Genomic DNA, 15,954 nt, shown 5'->3' on the forward strand with positions numbered 1-15,954 from the left:
TGCATGAGGACTTCCAGTGTTTTAAAAATTTCCATAGGAAAGCATTGATTCTTTGCTTTCCTATTGGGAAGGCCTAATGAGAGTGTGGTACGCGCCATGCATGTGCACTCGATTCCCCCTCGCGATAACGTGATAATATCTGAGACCGAGCCAGCACCAAGAGACCTCAACGCTAGAATACGGTAAGTGGAAGAAGTTTCATTGCCCTGGGGGGGAGGGGTGGCATGGGGGCAGAGGGACACAATAGTGGTAGGGATACAGCTTTGTATTCCTAACACCACAGTGATCCTTAATATATGACCAGGGGAAATGTATATGTAAGAGAGATAGATTCCAATCCAATTAGATGACTGTTCTCTTGCACAAGATGAGTCAAAGACTTTTCTGAGAAGGCATAAATCTTGTGGTTGTCTGTACATTAGTCTGTAGACATTGCTGTGTTTTAACTAAAGACATTTTACACTATGCCCTGACGGTAGTTGCTTAGAGATCACATTAATGTTCACATGAAAGCCTTTTCTCTTGGTTTATCTGACTTATCGTATTGCTCCAAGCATGCATTGCCATATCCAGTCCTGGAATGTTGCCATTTATTTTATGAGACAGAAAAGTAAGATTAGTCATGTCAACCCTATGACATAGCAGTGATTGCCCCATGGCAGAAAAGGAATTGTGGAAAGTGGTACAGGATAGACAACGTCATTTTGTAGTTTAACAATTTATAAATGCAAACGTAGGCAATGATGATTAATTTAATGGATAACATATAAAACACATGAAAAAAAAATAATCACATAGTGCCCTTCACTAAAACCATATCTGGTGTGACTTCAGTCACTAATCATAAGTATAAGCATTTATATATGGTGTTTTCTTGGGCCCCTTCTCTTATTCTGGTTGAAATTATTTGACGTTACCATGGATGTAGAAATATACGTTAAATGTGTTATATTTTCCCAAATCCATCTTAGGCATTAAAGGAGAACTGTCACTCCTCTGCATGTTTCCTATTATGTTTACTTATTCCTATGTTTAACAAATAAGTATATCTGAGGATATTTGAGTAGAAATTAAGAAATCCACATCTCATTATTCCATGTCTTAGCTCCCTGTCGATCATTGTTATAAGTTCTGTCCATTGCACCTGGCAGTCAGCACAGAGAAAGCACAAAGAGCAGAGGAGAAATTAAACAATGTGTCTATATATCCTCATGCGCAATGTTTGTCCTGGTTTGCACACATTGAACTGGATTGTGATGTAATTTGCTAAACCGTATATATATTTTTTTTACCAAAAAAGGAGCATCTCATGGAAAAAATGTTAACACAAGTCATAAGTGTCTTTCAAGGTTTATTCACTGGTGTAATAGACAGAGAAAAAACTGTTCCCCTTTAACTTCTGATTTAAACCCTTTCTGACAGGATCACCTCTCTAACACACCCCAGTTTAATATTTCATAGTTGAAAATGACAGGGCTAAGGTCATGTAAGACTTCGAGATCCAGTCGGACAGGAATGTGCTGGCCAACTAAACAGATATAGTGGTAGACAAGGAACGCAAGACTGCAGTCGTGGTGAATGTGACAATACCCAGTGACTACGACGTCAAGAAGAAGGAACATGAAAAGGCGGACAAATAAAAGGAGCTGGAAAGGACATGGGAAATGAAGGCAGTAATAGTCCCAGTTGTGATAAAGAGCACTCGGCGCCATGACATCTAAGGTGGGAGATTCCAGGTGGGACATCAGAGACCTCAGTCCAGAAGAGGACTCCTGTGCCTCTGCTACAGAACTTGAGAATGAGGAATACACCACTCAAAGGAGAAAATAAATTCTATATTAGACATTTTTAGAAAGTGGTTTTTTTTTTTTTCATTTAATTTTCTAATGTAATTTAGCTTTAGTTTTATGTTCGTAAAGTGTAATTAGAGCTTGGGTTTGGTGTTCCAATCCTCTTTGCCCGATAGACAGTGGAGCCAGAGTCTGGATTTCAATCCACCAAACTCCAAATAAGCGCCCTGGACAATAAATATGGAGTTGGGTAGGGGACAAGAGGAGCAAAAATAAATCAACCTATATCTTCAAACAGCCACTGAAACATACATATATTTTTTTGACAATGGTAGAACAGTCAATGCTGTCAGAGGGCGTATCGCTACAGCGGTATTCCCACAAACTAAGGGGAATACTGCCAAACACTCACCAGAGGTGACCTCTCCTCTCTCAGCAGCCGGCTCTGTATCATTAAGGGCGATGCCCGCTGCTGCTGTGAAAAAGAAAGGGTTTCCTGTTTAACCCTTAAAGGACCAGATCAATTAATTTAATATGGGTGTGTTACACACATAAACTTGATAAACTTGATTCCCTACAGCCTATCAGGAAACATCTTTAGCTATTTAAACCTAGTTTGTCCATTTCTCTGTGCCCTGTCGTGGTTTCCAGTTGGTTATCCGAGAGCACGTTTCTTGTATTGATTTCTTGTGTATCTGACCTTGGCTTCCCTTATTGACTATCCGATCTCTGTATTCCTTGACTTTTGGCTTGGCTCCTGACTATTCTGAATTCTCCATTTCTTGACCTTTGGCTTGTTTATCGTTTGCATTATACCTTTGTCTTGGCTTTTCCCTATCTTGTGTCTTTTGCCTTTTTACGTTAAATCCGGCCATTCTAAGGTCCGGTAATACGTTTTAGGTATTTGCTTTATATCTACTTAAGTTCTGCGTGTTGGGCATCTACAGAAATCCTGACACACAGGTATACATTTAAATTTTTTTGTACAAAATGTCCATAGAAATGTATTAGAAATTCAGACAAATCACAAGCAATCCAAGGAAGACAACCATATAACAGAACATTTGCAAATAAACTTCATCCAACATTCTTCAAATAAATATTAATTTTGAAAACTGAAAGAGGTCTTAAATAAACCAATGACAATGTTTCCATGCATTGCATGCAGTATAGCTGAACCACCATATTTAACAACACAATATGGATATCAATCACTGGATAGAATAGTGTAAACGCCTTCACTGGAAGATCTGCGTGAGATTTAATGGCTTGTAGGCAACATTCATGATTGAAGTTCATAGTTGAAGACTATCAACTTGCTTTCCAGTTTTTACGGTTGTATACAACACAATCATTGTCTGTAAATGGAAGAATGGTTGATGTGTTGTGGTTACAGCTGGTTATTTGTTTCCACTTGTGTCTCCACATATTGGAAGTGAGCACCATCACACAGCACCAGCTGGGAACTTTTTCTCCTCCACATGCTGAACGAGTCAACCTGGCCAGGCCAACTGGGCAGCTTTAGTCTCTTGACACAACAGAAATCCTCAGCTAATGCCAGCTGGAAATCACGTGAGGTCGATTGACCCCAAGGATTGGATGACATGGTTTCTCCAAGTAGCTCACCAACATGGAAGAGTGTTTGACCCCTGAAGTAGGACAGGCAATCCAGAGAGAAACGAGAAGACTCTGAGAAGAAGAGGAAAACACATTATCAATATTTTGTTCACTAACAGGTTTATTCACTAAACCCTGAAACTTTGTGAAATAAAAAATAGTCAAGTAGTGACTATGACTGAATTGGGAAATTATTCCAGATCAGCTAATTTTGCAATAGTTTTTCAATTCAGATATAATTTTCAAAAATTCAGGGTTGTTAATAACCCTATAAGATATAATTATATTCATAGTATATACGGTAGCTTTTATTCATTTGCTGGCATGGCAAAGTCCAGCTCCAATTTCTAACGAACGTTTAAAATGTTTTTAGTCCCGATATTACAGAAGAAAACATGATTTTTCTCAATAAATTTATATTTAACAAGGTGATAGTCCCAACCTTAGCAATGTCAAATGGCACTCACAATTTAACAAGTAAATTCTCAGGGCATGTAAAAAAGGAGCAAACTAGAGGTTAAACAAGGTTCCTAATTTAGCTTTTTGAAAGTATTAAAATCATTCGTACCATGATAAAATGTGAAGAACTTTGTTTATTTGTATTTGAGGTAATAAAGCTGTGATGATAAGGTAACTTAGCCTATTATAACCAATAAACATATTCAAATGACACCAGTCGTTGTGGTGTGCCGGAACCGACAAAGCAGTAGACCTGTAATAAAAGAGGGCAAAGTCCTATAAGTGTTCCTTGTGGCTGAGATATATATTGGTACATGTAGAGACACGTGTCAAGAACCCTAAGATGGTATTATTACCCCCTTATACATACTTCAATGTATCTTTTTATTTATTCATCTTTTTGCTATGCAACGTTTTTTTCGAACTTCAGAGTTAGGGCTACACAAGCACATATACACAGACTCACAGAGACAACAGACATTTGATTGCTTGTTATGGCTGCATTGGGAATTACTTGTCCCAATCTTCGTGAGAGTAATAAGACTTACAGTCCCAGGTAACATCCTCCATATGCTGCTGCTCCCATTAATTCAGTCCTTTTCCCCTTCTGACATGGTGGTAGACTGGTCCCTGCGACACAGTGTCTCTTTCTCTTCCAAGTCCCTTGTCTAGCATATCAGTACCAGAATGGAGGTAATGGAAGCCGTGAGTATAATGGTAGCAGATGAACACAGCAACTGTTGCCTGGAAACTTTGACGATAGACCCTGCGTTGCATAGTGTCAAACAGGCCATGGTTTTATTGCATGGTGTGATATTACAAACTGTGCAGTGTGGGTAACTTTTCAGGAGTAAACAATTAGTTTATAAAAGTCCCCTCTTTCCTTATACCAAAGTCTTTTTTTCTGACATACATTTTTGGACAAAACATTTGCAATTCGTTTCGTTCCGAATGTAACTTCGGACGAATTTCGGCAATTGGGATGCTTCCGAATTGCCGAAGTCCCGAATGACCGAACTGCAGGTGTCGAATTTCGGAAGTGCCGAACCGAATTGCCAAAGTGCTTCATATTCTCGAAAATTGGCAAAACAAGAGAGGGCGGGAAACTTACTTGAATGATGACAGGAATCTAAATCAATAAGTTAATTACTGGTACTGGGAGCACTATTAGATGTGTAAGTGGTTGTGGTGGCAGTCTGGGCACCTAACCCTACCCCTAACCCTAACCCTACCCCTACCCTAGGGGTAGGGTAAGGGAGCCCTACAGATGTGTAAGTGGTTGTGGTGGCAAGAGAGGGATACTTACGAATTGCTGAAGTCCGAATTGCCGAAGTACCAAACCGAACCAAATTTGTTGCCCATGCATATGCCTATTTTGGACCTTCTGTATGAATTTCTTTTTTGTAATCCAATACAATCTGTTTGAATGTATTTCATACATATGATTCTAAGTACAATTAATGAAATGAAGTGCCATCTATTACACAGATATTGATCTCGTTTAATACTGTGCAGACATATACATTTGGTGTATGTGGGATCTGAGCCTTTCAGGATTATTATTATTATTTATAAAGTGCCAACAAATTTCACAGCTCTGTACAATAGGTGGTTAACAGACCATTATATGCAGAAAGACGAGTTGGACGCACAGGAACAGAGGTTCCTGCTCAAATGAGCTTACATTCTAGAGGTAGTTGGGGTAAAGTGGCACAAGAGGTAATTCGTGTATGGGAAAAAGTAGGTTACCAGAATAGTTTACAATAAAGGGTTAGTTTTTCAAATGACAGTTTCAGGAGAGAAAACTATTAACAGTTTAATTGATATGCTTTCCTAAAGTATTGAGTTTTAATGATCTTTTGAAGGAACTGACTAAGGGCAAGAGTCTAACAGAGCAGGGGAGTTCCATAGGAAGGTAGGCTTCAGAGATGCGAGTACGAACAGAGAAAATATGCAGATCTTTGGCATATTGTAGGTGCCTGGACAGAACATACTTGTGCATTAGTGAGGATAGATAGGGGCAGCAATATGTAGAGATTTGCAAACAAATACAAAATGTTAAATTGAGCCCTAACTCTTACTGGGAAACCAGTGTAAGGACTGGCAGAGGGGGGAGGCATGGGAGGTGCGGGCAGACATTAAGATGAGCCTCGTTGCTGTATTTATTAAAGACAGTAATGAGGCAAGCTAGCATTTTGTAAAACCACTGAGAAGCAGATTGCAATAGTCAATGCGAGAGAAGACAGTGGACCATCACATTAGCTGCATCCAGCCTTCTATAGGCGCAGATGAGAAATTTGTTTCTAAAATGGAAGCGGAAGGATTTGGCGAATGACTGGATTTGAGGGGTAAAGGAGATATTAGATTCAAAGAGAACACTAAGGCATGAAGCCTGTGAGTTAGAGCTGGTGATAGGGCCATTGATTTGGAGGGAGACAGACACGGAAGTAGCAACACTGGAAGGAGGAAAGACAAGAAGCTCTGTTTTGGACAGGTAAAGTTTAAAGGGATTCTATAGTGTTAGGAATACAACGTTGTACTCCTAACACTATTGTGTATAAAAACTGATGTGTTTACCAAGTGAGGCAGTATAGATCAAGAACAGTAGGGGACCAAGATTAGAGCCTTGGGTAACACCAACAGAGAGGAAATGCAGAGAAGACAAAGAACCAGAGAAGGAAACACCAAAACAGTGAAAGAGCGCTGTGAGAGGTAGGAGTACCAGAAAAGAGCAGAGTCTCATAGACCGAGATTAGAGAGAATGAGAAGTTAGGAGTTGTTGGTAATCAACAGTGTCTAAAACAGCAGAATGGTCAAGGAGAATTAGGAGAGAGTAGCGACCACTGGATTTATCAGCAAATAAATCATTGGATACTTTGGATTCAAGGAAGTTGGTCAATCTAGCGTACACAACTCTTTCAAGGATCTTGGAGGCAAACAGTAGTAGCAAGGCAGAGCGGTAGTTGGATGTGGATTTAGGGTCAAGATTTGACATGGATGCGTGCTTGAAGGGTGAAGGAAATATGCCAGAGGAGAGGAAGAGATTAAATATTTAGTGAAGGACAGAGCAAGATAAGTAGAAGGAGCGAGAATGAGATGTGAGGGAATACATTTGAGAAAACAAGTGGTGGGGCTGGAGGACCAAAGCAGAGCAGAAACCTCTGCGAGTGAGCATAGAACAGAGCAGAGAGCAGGGTTGGGGGTAGTATTGGTAGGGGTAAGAGACAGATTACAGATCTCTTCCCCGATCAAGGAAATCTTCTCAGTGAAGTGAGTTGTGAAGTTTGTAACAGTCAAGTAGGAAAAGGAGCAGCAACAGGGCAAAGTAGAGAGTTAAAAGTGTGAAAAGGGCGTTTGGGTTCTCAGAAGAGAGTGGTTATCAGGGCATTGCAGTAGTTTTCTTTTGTGGAGGAAAGAGTAAAACTGTTCGAGCATAGCACGAATTTATAGTGGAGGAAGTCAGACGCAGAATGATTCTTCCTCCAGCAGCTTCCAGCACTTCTTGAGTATTTTTGGAGGTAACAGGTCAGCTTAGTGTGCAAAATTGTAACTGGGGTTGCTTATAATGCGTAAATATAGGAGGTGCCATGATATCTAGTTCAGAGGAGAGGGTGGAGTGTAGAGGGAGATTGCAGAACAACGGCAGGTGATGTTTGAGATGGGCAAAAGAAGAGTTTGCAGGTTTGTGGAAATTTTCTGTAGGACAAGACAGTGGATGTCTCTATGAGATTGATGTACTTAGGGTGGGATGATTTGGTAATGCTGATATCAACGGTCAGCAGATAGTGGTCAGTTAGAGGAAATGGAACAGGATGGAATGGGAATGGAGAAATTAGAGGCAGTACAGAGATTGGTGAAGATGAGATCAAGTGTGTTTGCCGCTGTATATGTTGCTGAGGTAGACCATTGCATGAGGCTGAAGAAGGAGGCTACAGAGAGCTGCCGAGAGGCATCAGAGCTGTTAGGGTTGTTGATTGGGATATTAATGCCCCCAATGATAGGAGAAGGAATGTTAGAGGAAAGGAAGTGGGGTAGCCAGGAAGAAAAGTCTTCACTGTATAGGCTAGGTTCACCAGGGGTGCGATAAGTGATGGTAATTCTTGCATTGATATTTCCTATACAATCTGTGCCTTTCGTGCAGTTGTTCAATGGCTATCTATTCTATTAGGTAACATAAAACACACACAAATGATACATATTTATTGCTAAAAGTTGCAGTAAACAAGTTCACACTTGTAGCTACAATAGAACCCTTTCCTTATGTTAAGACATTCCAATAACTTGCATGCAGCCCCATAGTTTGTCTGGGAAACAACATTTAGTTGTTAAGCCCCATCCACCATCTTGCAGAGCTGCATCATACATACCTCCAGCAAATAAATATGTATATAGATACTTAGTATTAGTTTAAGGGTACCGAGCATTAGTTTAAGGGTACCTATATATTTTATTTTAACTGTGCTGGCTTATTTTCCCCTCCTCATCTGGTTTGGCTATTATTGATGTATTTGTAACGGACTATAGCTTGTTTATGAAACAATAGTTAATGTGCATCTAGCGCCCTCTATTGGCAGTAGTGATATAACAAGTGAAGTATGGCTGCTCTTCACCCTGGAGAAGTCTGTATTCCTGTTATTGTACCCTGTCGACTGATAACTTATTATTATTATCATTACTGCTATTTATAAAGCGCTAACAGATTCCGCAGCGCTGTACAATTAGTGGAGAAACGTACAATATACACAGACAAATACAAGAGGTAGAGAGAGCCCTGCCCGTAAGCTGATATCTAGCCATTGAAGCTCTTTTATACAAAGTGCTTAGCTAGGTGGCCCGTGAGCTTACACTCTAAAGGATACCATGGGGATTTTAGACAAGAGGTAACAGGGGAAGTTTGGAGGTGATGGCTGAAAGAGTTAACAGAGACAATTCACAGACAATTACAAAGAACACAGTCTGTTTGACTTTCACTCCGAGAGAGAGAGATCATGTGGAAGAAGTGAAGTGTGTTCTATTTGGAAGCAATATGTAGAAGAGGCCAAAAGGTTTATTTTAATATTTAGTCATTTTTACTGTTTATTTTGCATGTTTTAAACGTGATCCAACTATTTACATTGCTTATACTGTACCATGTCATTATTTTCTCTCTATTTCATGTACCATTTTGTGCAATTTGTAGAAATGTGTTCATTTAAATTATTATGCACTCAATAGGCTTTATTCGCTAAACAGTGAATCATGGTCGAGTTGAAAATCGTACTGAACTAAATTTGGAAACTTAGTTTTCCTTTGACTACAGATCACCTCTTAGTGTATAAACCCCTTCCAGCTTGTCTTACATATTGTCTTGGAATTTTGGATTTACTTTTATGGCAAATTAAAAGTAGGCAGTGTTAAGGAGATATATACAGTGACTGGGCATGTATATCACAAGATAAATGGATTCAGTTTCATGGGCACACCAAGTTTACTAAATTGTGTGTACCCTTGTAGGAAAAAGACAGAAACACACCAGCAAGCCCAAAAGCTTATAATATAGGCCAGTGGTTCCCAAACTTTTTAGGTTCAAGGCGCCCTTAATATTTCAGTATTTTTCCAAGGCACCCCAAGTCAAAATTTCTAGGTTGTATATCTGTACAGCGCTGCGGCATTTACTGGCGCTATAGTGTAATGTACAATGTTGGAGTTTGAAGAGGTGCTTGTATATAGTTATTGTGGTTTAATACAGGGGTGTGTTTGTATGTAATGTTTGTGTTTGATGGCAGGGGTGTGTCTCAATGTAATGTTCACTTTTTAATGCGGATGTACATTTGTGTGAAGTGTTTGTGTTTGAGTGAAGGGGTGTGTTTGTATTTTTTTTTTAGTTTGAATGCAGGGGTGTGTTTGTATGTAATATTTATGTTAGATTGCAGGAGTGTGCTTGTATGTTGTGCTGGTGTTTGACTGCTTGAATGTATGCACATACACTACCACATACATACATACATACATACATACATACATAGATATTCATGTACATTAACAGTGTATTTATCATACTTACATAGATATTCATGTATATTAAGGTGTATTTATATGCATCTGTGTGTTAATGTACATTAACACACAGATGCATATAAATACACCAACACTACACACAAATTCATATGGACACCGACACATACACACATATAGATACACACACACCAACATATACACACATGCACCCTGACACACACAAACATTGATACATGCCCACACCATGGCACAGATACGCACACTGACATACATATGCACATAAACAAATGTGTACAAAGACACAGAACCACAATATATATATATATACACACACACACACACACACACAAATACACACCCTGACACACACTCTTACTCACTCACTCACTCACACACATACACACACTCATACACTCACTCTCATACTCACACAGTCAAACTCATACGCATACATACACTCATACTCACACATACACTCACACTCACTCATACATATACGCACACTCATACTCACACAGTCAAACTTATACACATACACACACTCATCCTCCCACTCATACACACTCAAACTCATACACATACACACACTCACACACATGTACAGGTGATTTTTAAAAAATATCTCCAATCACCCTCCTGTTCCCTTCAGCTTACCTTATGTGCCAGGAGGGTGGCTTGGAGTCCTGCTACTGTGAGACTCCTCACGCTGCGGTTGCCTCCTTCCGCGCTGTCTCCTGCAAGATGTTGGGAGGAAGTGACAGGCTGTCTCTTCCTCCCAGCCGGCCGACATTAAAAGGGCCCGGTCGGACCGCGACCCCCAACCCAGGCCCCTGTTCAGTAGTAATGTTTCCTGTGTGCACGTTGCGGTGCCCCAGGACGCAGCGGCACACAGTTTAGGAACCGCTAATATAGGCCCATGATGAAGCGCCATCTAGAGGCACAAACACATTAAGCACCTGTAATCCCACTGCCTTTGTGTCCCTACAAAGATGAATGGATCAATAAAGTTTGCTATATTTGAAATTACTAGCAGTGCTGGAATATTTCTCTTTAATGGGCCAAGGGATTCAGGAAATTCACTGTAAAGATACAGTGTTTCCATTTTTCTGTGCAGTAAAGATGGGATGTATGTTTCACGAGAGCAGAAAAGATAATAAATGGCTGAGTGTATGATAAAGTATCAAAGAGTAAATAACACTTTTAGGTACATATAAAATACAATCTATAAATTTGGACCTTAAATCCTCACTAAGATCATAGCCTCAAGAGTTCAATCATTTCTATCCGGGGCCCTCACGGGCAGGGCCGCCATCAGGGGGTGACAACCATGACGGTTGTCACGGGCCCGGCGGTCCTGGGGGGCCCGGACTGCTTTGGCAGTCCAGGGCCCTACAATTACTTTCTGCACCTATATATAGCGATGATTGCTATATATAGGTGCAGCCGCGGGCCCCCCCCCGGCTCCCTATACTTGCAGAGGGGGCCCAGCGGACTGCAGCTGTACTATACAGCATTTCGCGAGATGTGCGGCCGTTAGAGCGTTGCCATGGCAACGCTCCGCGCGGTGCGCACACCATATCTTGCGGGAGTGAGAGAGAGGGAAATGCTGTATAGTACAGCTGCAGTCCGCTGGGCCCCCTCTGCAAGCATAGGGAGCCGGGGGGGGGCCCCACAATGGCACCGGACCGGACCACCAGGGATCAAAGAATCTTCCCCCCTCCCTGAACCAGGTAAGAAACAGGGAGGGGGGAATAACTTTTATTACATTTACATGCATTCACTACTAAACACACACACACTGCATCCACTACACTGACACACACACTGCATCCACAACACTAACACACACACTGTATCCACAACACTAACACACACTCTGCATTCATTACACTAACACACACTCTGCATTCATTACACTAACACACACTCTGCATTCACTACACTGACACACACTCTGCATTCACTACACTGACACACACACTGCATCCACAACACTAACACACACTGCATCCACAACACTAACACACACCCTGCATTCACTACACTGACACACACACTGCATCCACAACAGTAACACACACACTGCATCCACAACACTAACACACACTCTGCATTGACTACACTGACACACACTCTGCATCCACAACACTAACACACACACACTGCATCCACTACACTAACACACACACTGCATCCACTACACTAACACACACTCTGCATCCACAACACTAACACACACTCTGCATTCATTACACTAACACACACACTGCATCCACAACACTAACACACACTCTGCATCCACAACACTAACACACACTCTGCATTCATTACACTAACACACACGCTGCATTCATTAAACACACACACACTGCATTCACTACACTGACACACACACTGCATTCACTACACTGACACACACACAGTGCATCCACTACACTGACACACACACAGTGCATCCACTACACTGACACACACTCTGCATCCACTACACTGACACACACTCTGCATTCATTGCACTGACACACACTCTGCATTCATTGCACTGACACACACTCTGCATTCATTACACTGACACACTCTGCATTCATTACACTGACACACTCTGCATTCATTACACTGACACACACTCTGCATTCATTACACTAACACACACTCTGCATTCATTACACTGACACACACACTGCATCCACTACACTGACACACACACTGCATCCACTACACTGACACACACTCTACATTCATTACACTAACACACACTCTGCATCCACTACACTGACACACACCCTGCATTCATTTTACTGACACACACTCTGCATTCATTGCACTGACACACACTCTGCATTCATTGCACTGACACACACTCTGCATTCATTACACTGACACACACTCTGCATTCATTACACTGACACACACTCTGCATTCATTACACTGACACACACTCTGCATTCATTACACTGACACACACACTGCATCCACTACACTGACACACACACTGCATCCACTACACTGACACACACTCTGCATTCATTACACTAACACACACTCTGCATTCATTGCACTGACACACACACTGCATTCATTGCACTGACACACACACTGCATTCATTACACTAAACACACACACTGCATTCATTACACAAACACACACTGCATTCATTGCGGGGGGAGGCCGGCCGGGCGGGGGGTGGGTGGGGGCGTGGGGGGCCCAGACTTTGTGCTTTGTCAGGGGACCCAAAATTTCTGGTGGCGGCCCTGCTCATGGGTCACCAACTGGGGTTCGTGGTGGGAAGACAAATGGCCACTGGTGTCCGCAGGGCCCTAGCAGGACTCAAAGTTAACTGGTCGAAATCCAGTGCACTACATCTGGGGAGGGGACCGCATCCTATACTGCCAAGGGATGTCCCACTAAAATGGCAAACCTCTGCCTTACAATATCTAGGGATCAAGATCCCAAGAAACATTGGTCAACTGTACAAACTGAACACTCCTCCTGTTCTCTCCTCCATCTTTAATGAATTGGAACACTGGCACAAATTGCCACTCTCATACATAGGACGGGCCAATCTTTATAAACTAGTTAGTTTCCCAAAGCTACTATACCCACTTCAAGTACTCCCAGTCTTACTCTCAAAAAAAGATGAATGCCTTCTAAACCAAAAATTGAGGCACTTCCTCTGGCAGGGGTCGAGGGCCAGGCTGAGCCTAACTAAACTTCACCAAACCAAATGCAATGGAGGACTTAATCTTCCAAACGCCAGTGAATACAGTATGGCGTCTCAACTCCGGCATGCGCTCGATTGGATCCAATCGCAGTCAAGATACTCAGACCTAGCCCTGGAATCCTTTCTGGCGCAGCCGTATTCCCTGCCAGTGCTCCTACACACACCACACAACCTACTTTCGGATGACATTCTCTCAAACCCTCTCTTGGCTGTCACGATTAAGGCCTGGAAGATGGCTCGGGCCAGCATGGGGGCAAGTCCGCTATGCTCCATACACCTACTCCTGCTCCGGAACCCCGAGTTCCAGGATGGATCCAGCACATACCCATTCACAATGTGGTCAAGGCGGGGTCTCGGGTCTCTGAGTTCCTTTGTAGATTTTGACACAAACAAATTTCTCAACATGGGATGCCTGAGGGGGCGCTTCCCAGATCTTCCTATACCCTGGTACGCATACTTTCAAGTACGACATTATTTTTACAAAGTCAGTAAACGCCTCACGCCCTCCGACTGGAGTAACTGTCTGGATCGTCTTTTATGTACCACAATCCCAGCATTTTACTCCATCTCTACCCTCTATGACTTTCTACGATACACACTAAAAACGGGTCTGGGGAAATGGAAGACTCATTTCCCCGATATCACAACTAAGAACATCCTCAACTCACACTACACTCAAAGTCAACTACTCCCTATGGTTTCGTATCGAGGTTCCTGAAAACCACACACTACGCATACTTCACACCACATCGACTGCATCTCATGGCAAGGAAGGACTCCTCTACCTGCTTTAAATGCACCCACAACAAAGCAGATATGTATCACTGTCTGTGGGAGTGTCCCATGATCCAGACTTTCTGGAGACAGGTTACACAATACTTAACGAACAACAATATGACGCCCATACCTAATAGACACTTCTCTATGATCATAGCAGTGGTGGGCCGCAAAACCATTCTTCAGGTTTGGAACCAGCCGGGCAGTCCAACACTCACTTTATTCTTAACCAAACTTAAGTTCCTTATTAAAATGGAATGGCTTCATACCCTAACCAACAAGTAACTTCTGGTGAAATTTTTTTTTCTCACATGGAAATGGTACATTTCTACGCTAGACACCGCCTTCCAATCTAGAATTAGAGCAACTTTGGAGTACACGGCATGGTTCTCGACCGAGGTTGTGGCGGGAAGGGATCCATTGGGCGTGTTGACCAGTGCCACTTATCCATAAATCTATACACGGCTCCTGGGGGGCAGGGATGTCCAGTGGATCGGTAATTGTAAATAGTTATTGACTTTGGGAAAATCTGAGGGGAGGGAGGGGTGAAAGGCAAACCTATATAGATTCAGGGGTCGCAGAACAATCAAAACAAGGTAGACATAAAGAGCACACGATTATTAGATAAACATACCTAAAGCAAATCTGTTAAATGTAGTAAAGCGGCTAAATTTGTATGACTTCCAATACAACATTTCATTCTGACATGTAACGCTGACTATATAATAACTCTTTCATTGATCTACCAACTCAACACACTCAGATGCTGTTCACACCCCAGGCACATGTCACACCCTACGATAAAAACACGCTAACAAAGCCCTTGAATAACACTGCAACAAACGCAACCCCACTCCAACACAACATGTTGAAAGCAACACTCCCCAAGGTTATTTGTTTGTTTTCTGTTATTGTTCTCCTTTGACTATAAAAAAGGAAACTCTGGCAGAGAGCGACCATGTCAACCACAACAACAGGAAGAAAAACCTCAACAAAATAACTCTCTTCTTTCTTTTCCTTTCTGTAATATATAATTGACATATGTACTATCATATGGCTTTTGCATAAGCCTAAAATGTTACTTTACCATACGATCTGCATTGCAAAAATAAAGATTACAAAAAATAAAAAATACAATCTATACACTTTGCTAGTAAAATTATCAGTTAATACAATCGTTAGAAATATGTGGAATTTTAACTTGCGCAATGTTAATTAATATTTAATGAATAACCCTAAATGGCTGATTGTCACCTATAGATGATCTGGTAACATTAAGACTGGTGAAACATCATGCTAGTTGTAAAATGATTAGGCCACATTTCAATAGTTTATTTTAAAAAATTTGTATTGTTATTTTTGTCATCATTATAAAAGTTCTATTATTACTTACAAATCACTAGCATTAAGACACATTTTAAAAGAGAGATTAGGTTAATAGTACCTATCACAGCCACTCAATACAGTATTACTGAAGAAATCTACTAAAATTACATTCAACTCCCTGTAAATTGTAATCTCAATTACAATTCAATAAGAACTAGAGTTTGTTCACGCTCTAGTAATCTCTTGCATCGATTACTGTAATTCTC

At 41.4% G+C, this 15,954-nt stretch overlaps 1 protein-coding gene across 2 annotated transcripts in view; it reads right to left on the minus strand.

The window, feature by feature from the left end:
* Window positions 1–2,792: 2,792 nt before the first annotated feature.
* LOC134587923 (uncharacterized) overlaps window positions 2,793–15,954 on the minus strand; it is a 35,278-nt gene continuing 22,116 nt past the window's right edge. Inside the window, exon 4 of one of the 2 annotated variants that reach the window (XM_063444237.1) lies at window positions 2,793–3,479. In XM_063444237.1, the coding sequence (XP_063300307.1) occupies window positions 3,181–3,479 (299 nt within the window). In that variant the 3' untranslated portion in view covers window positions 2,793–3,180. Of the gene's footprint in view, window positions 3,480–10,693; window positions 10,795–15,954 lie in introns of those variants that run through there. The other variant, XM_063444238.1, reaches the window with a different exon arrangement.

The sequence above is a fragment of the Pelobates fuscus genome, chromosome 1 (genome assembly GCF_036172605.1).
Source record: "Pelobates fuscus isolate aPelFus1 chromosome 1, aPelFus1.pri, whole genome shotgun sequence".
Classification (NCBI taxonomy): Eukaryota; Metazoa; Chordata; class Amphibia; order Anura; family Pelobatidae; genus Pelobates; species Pelobates fuscus.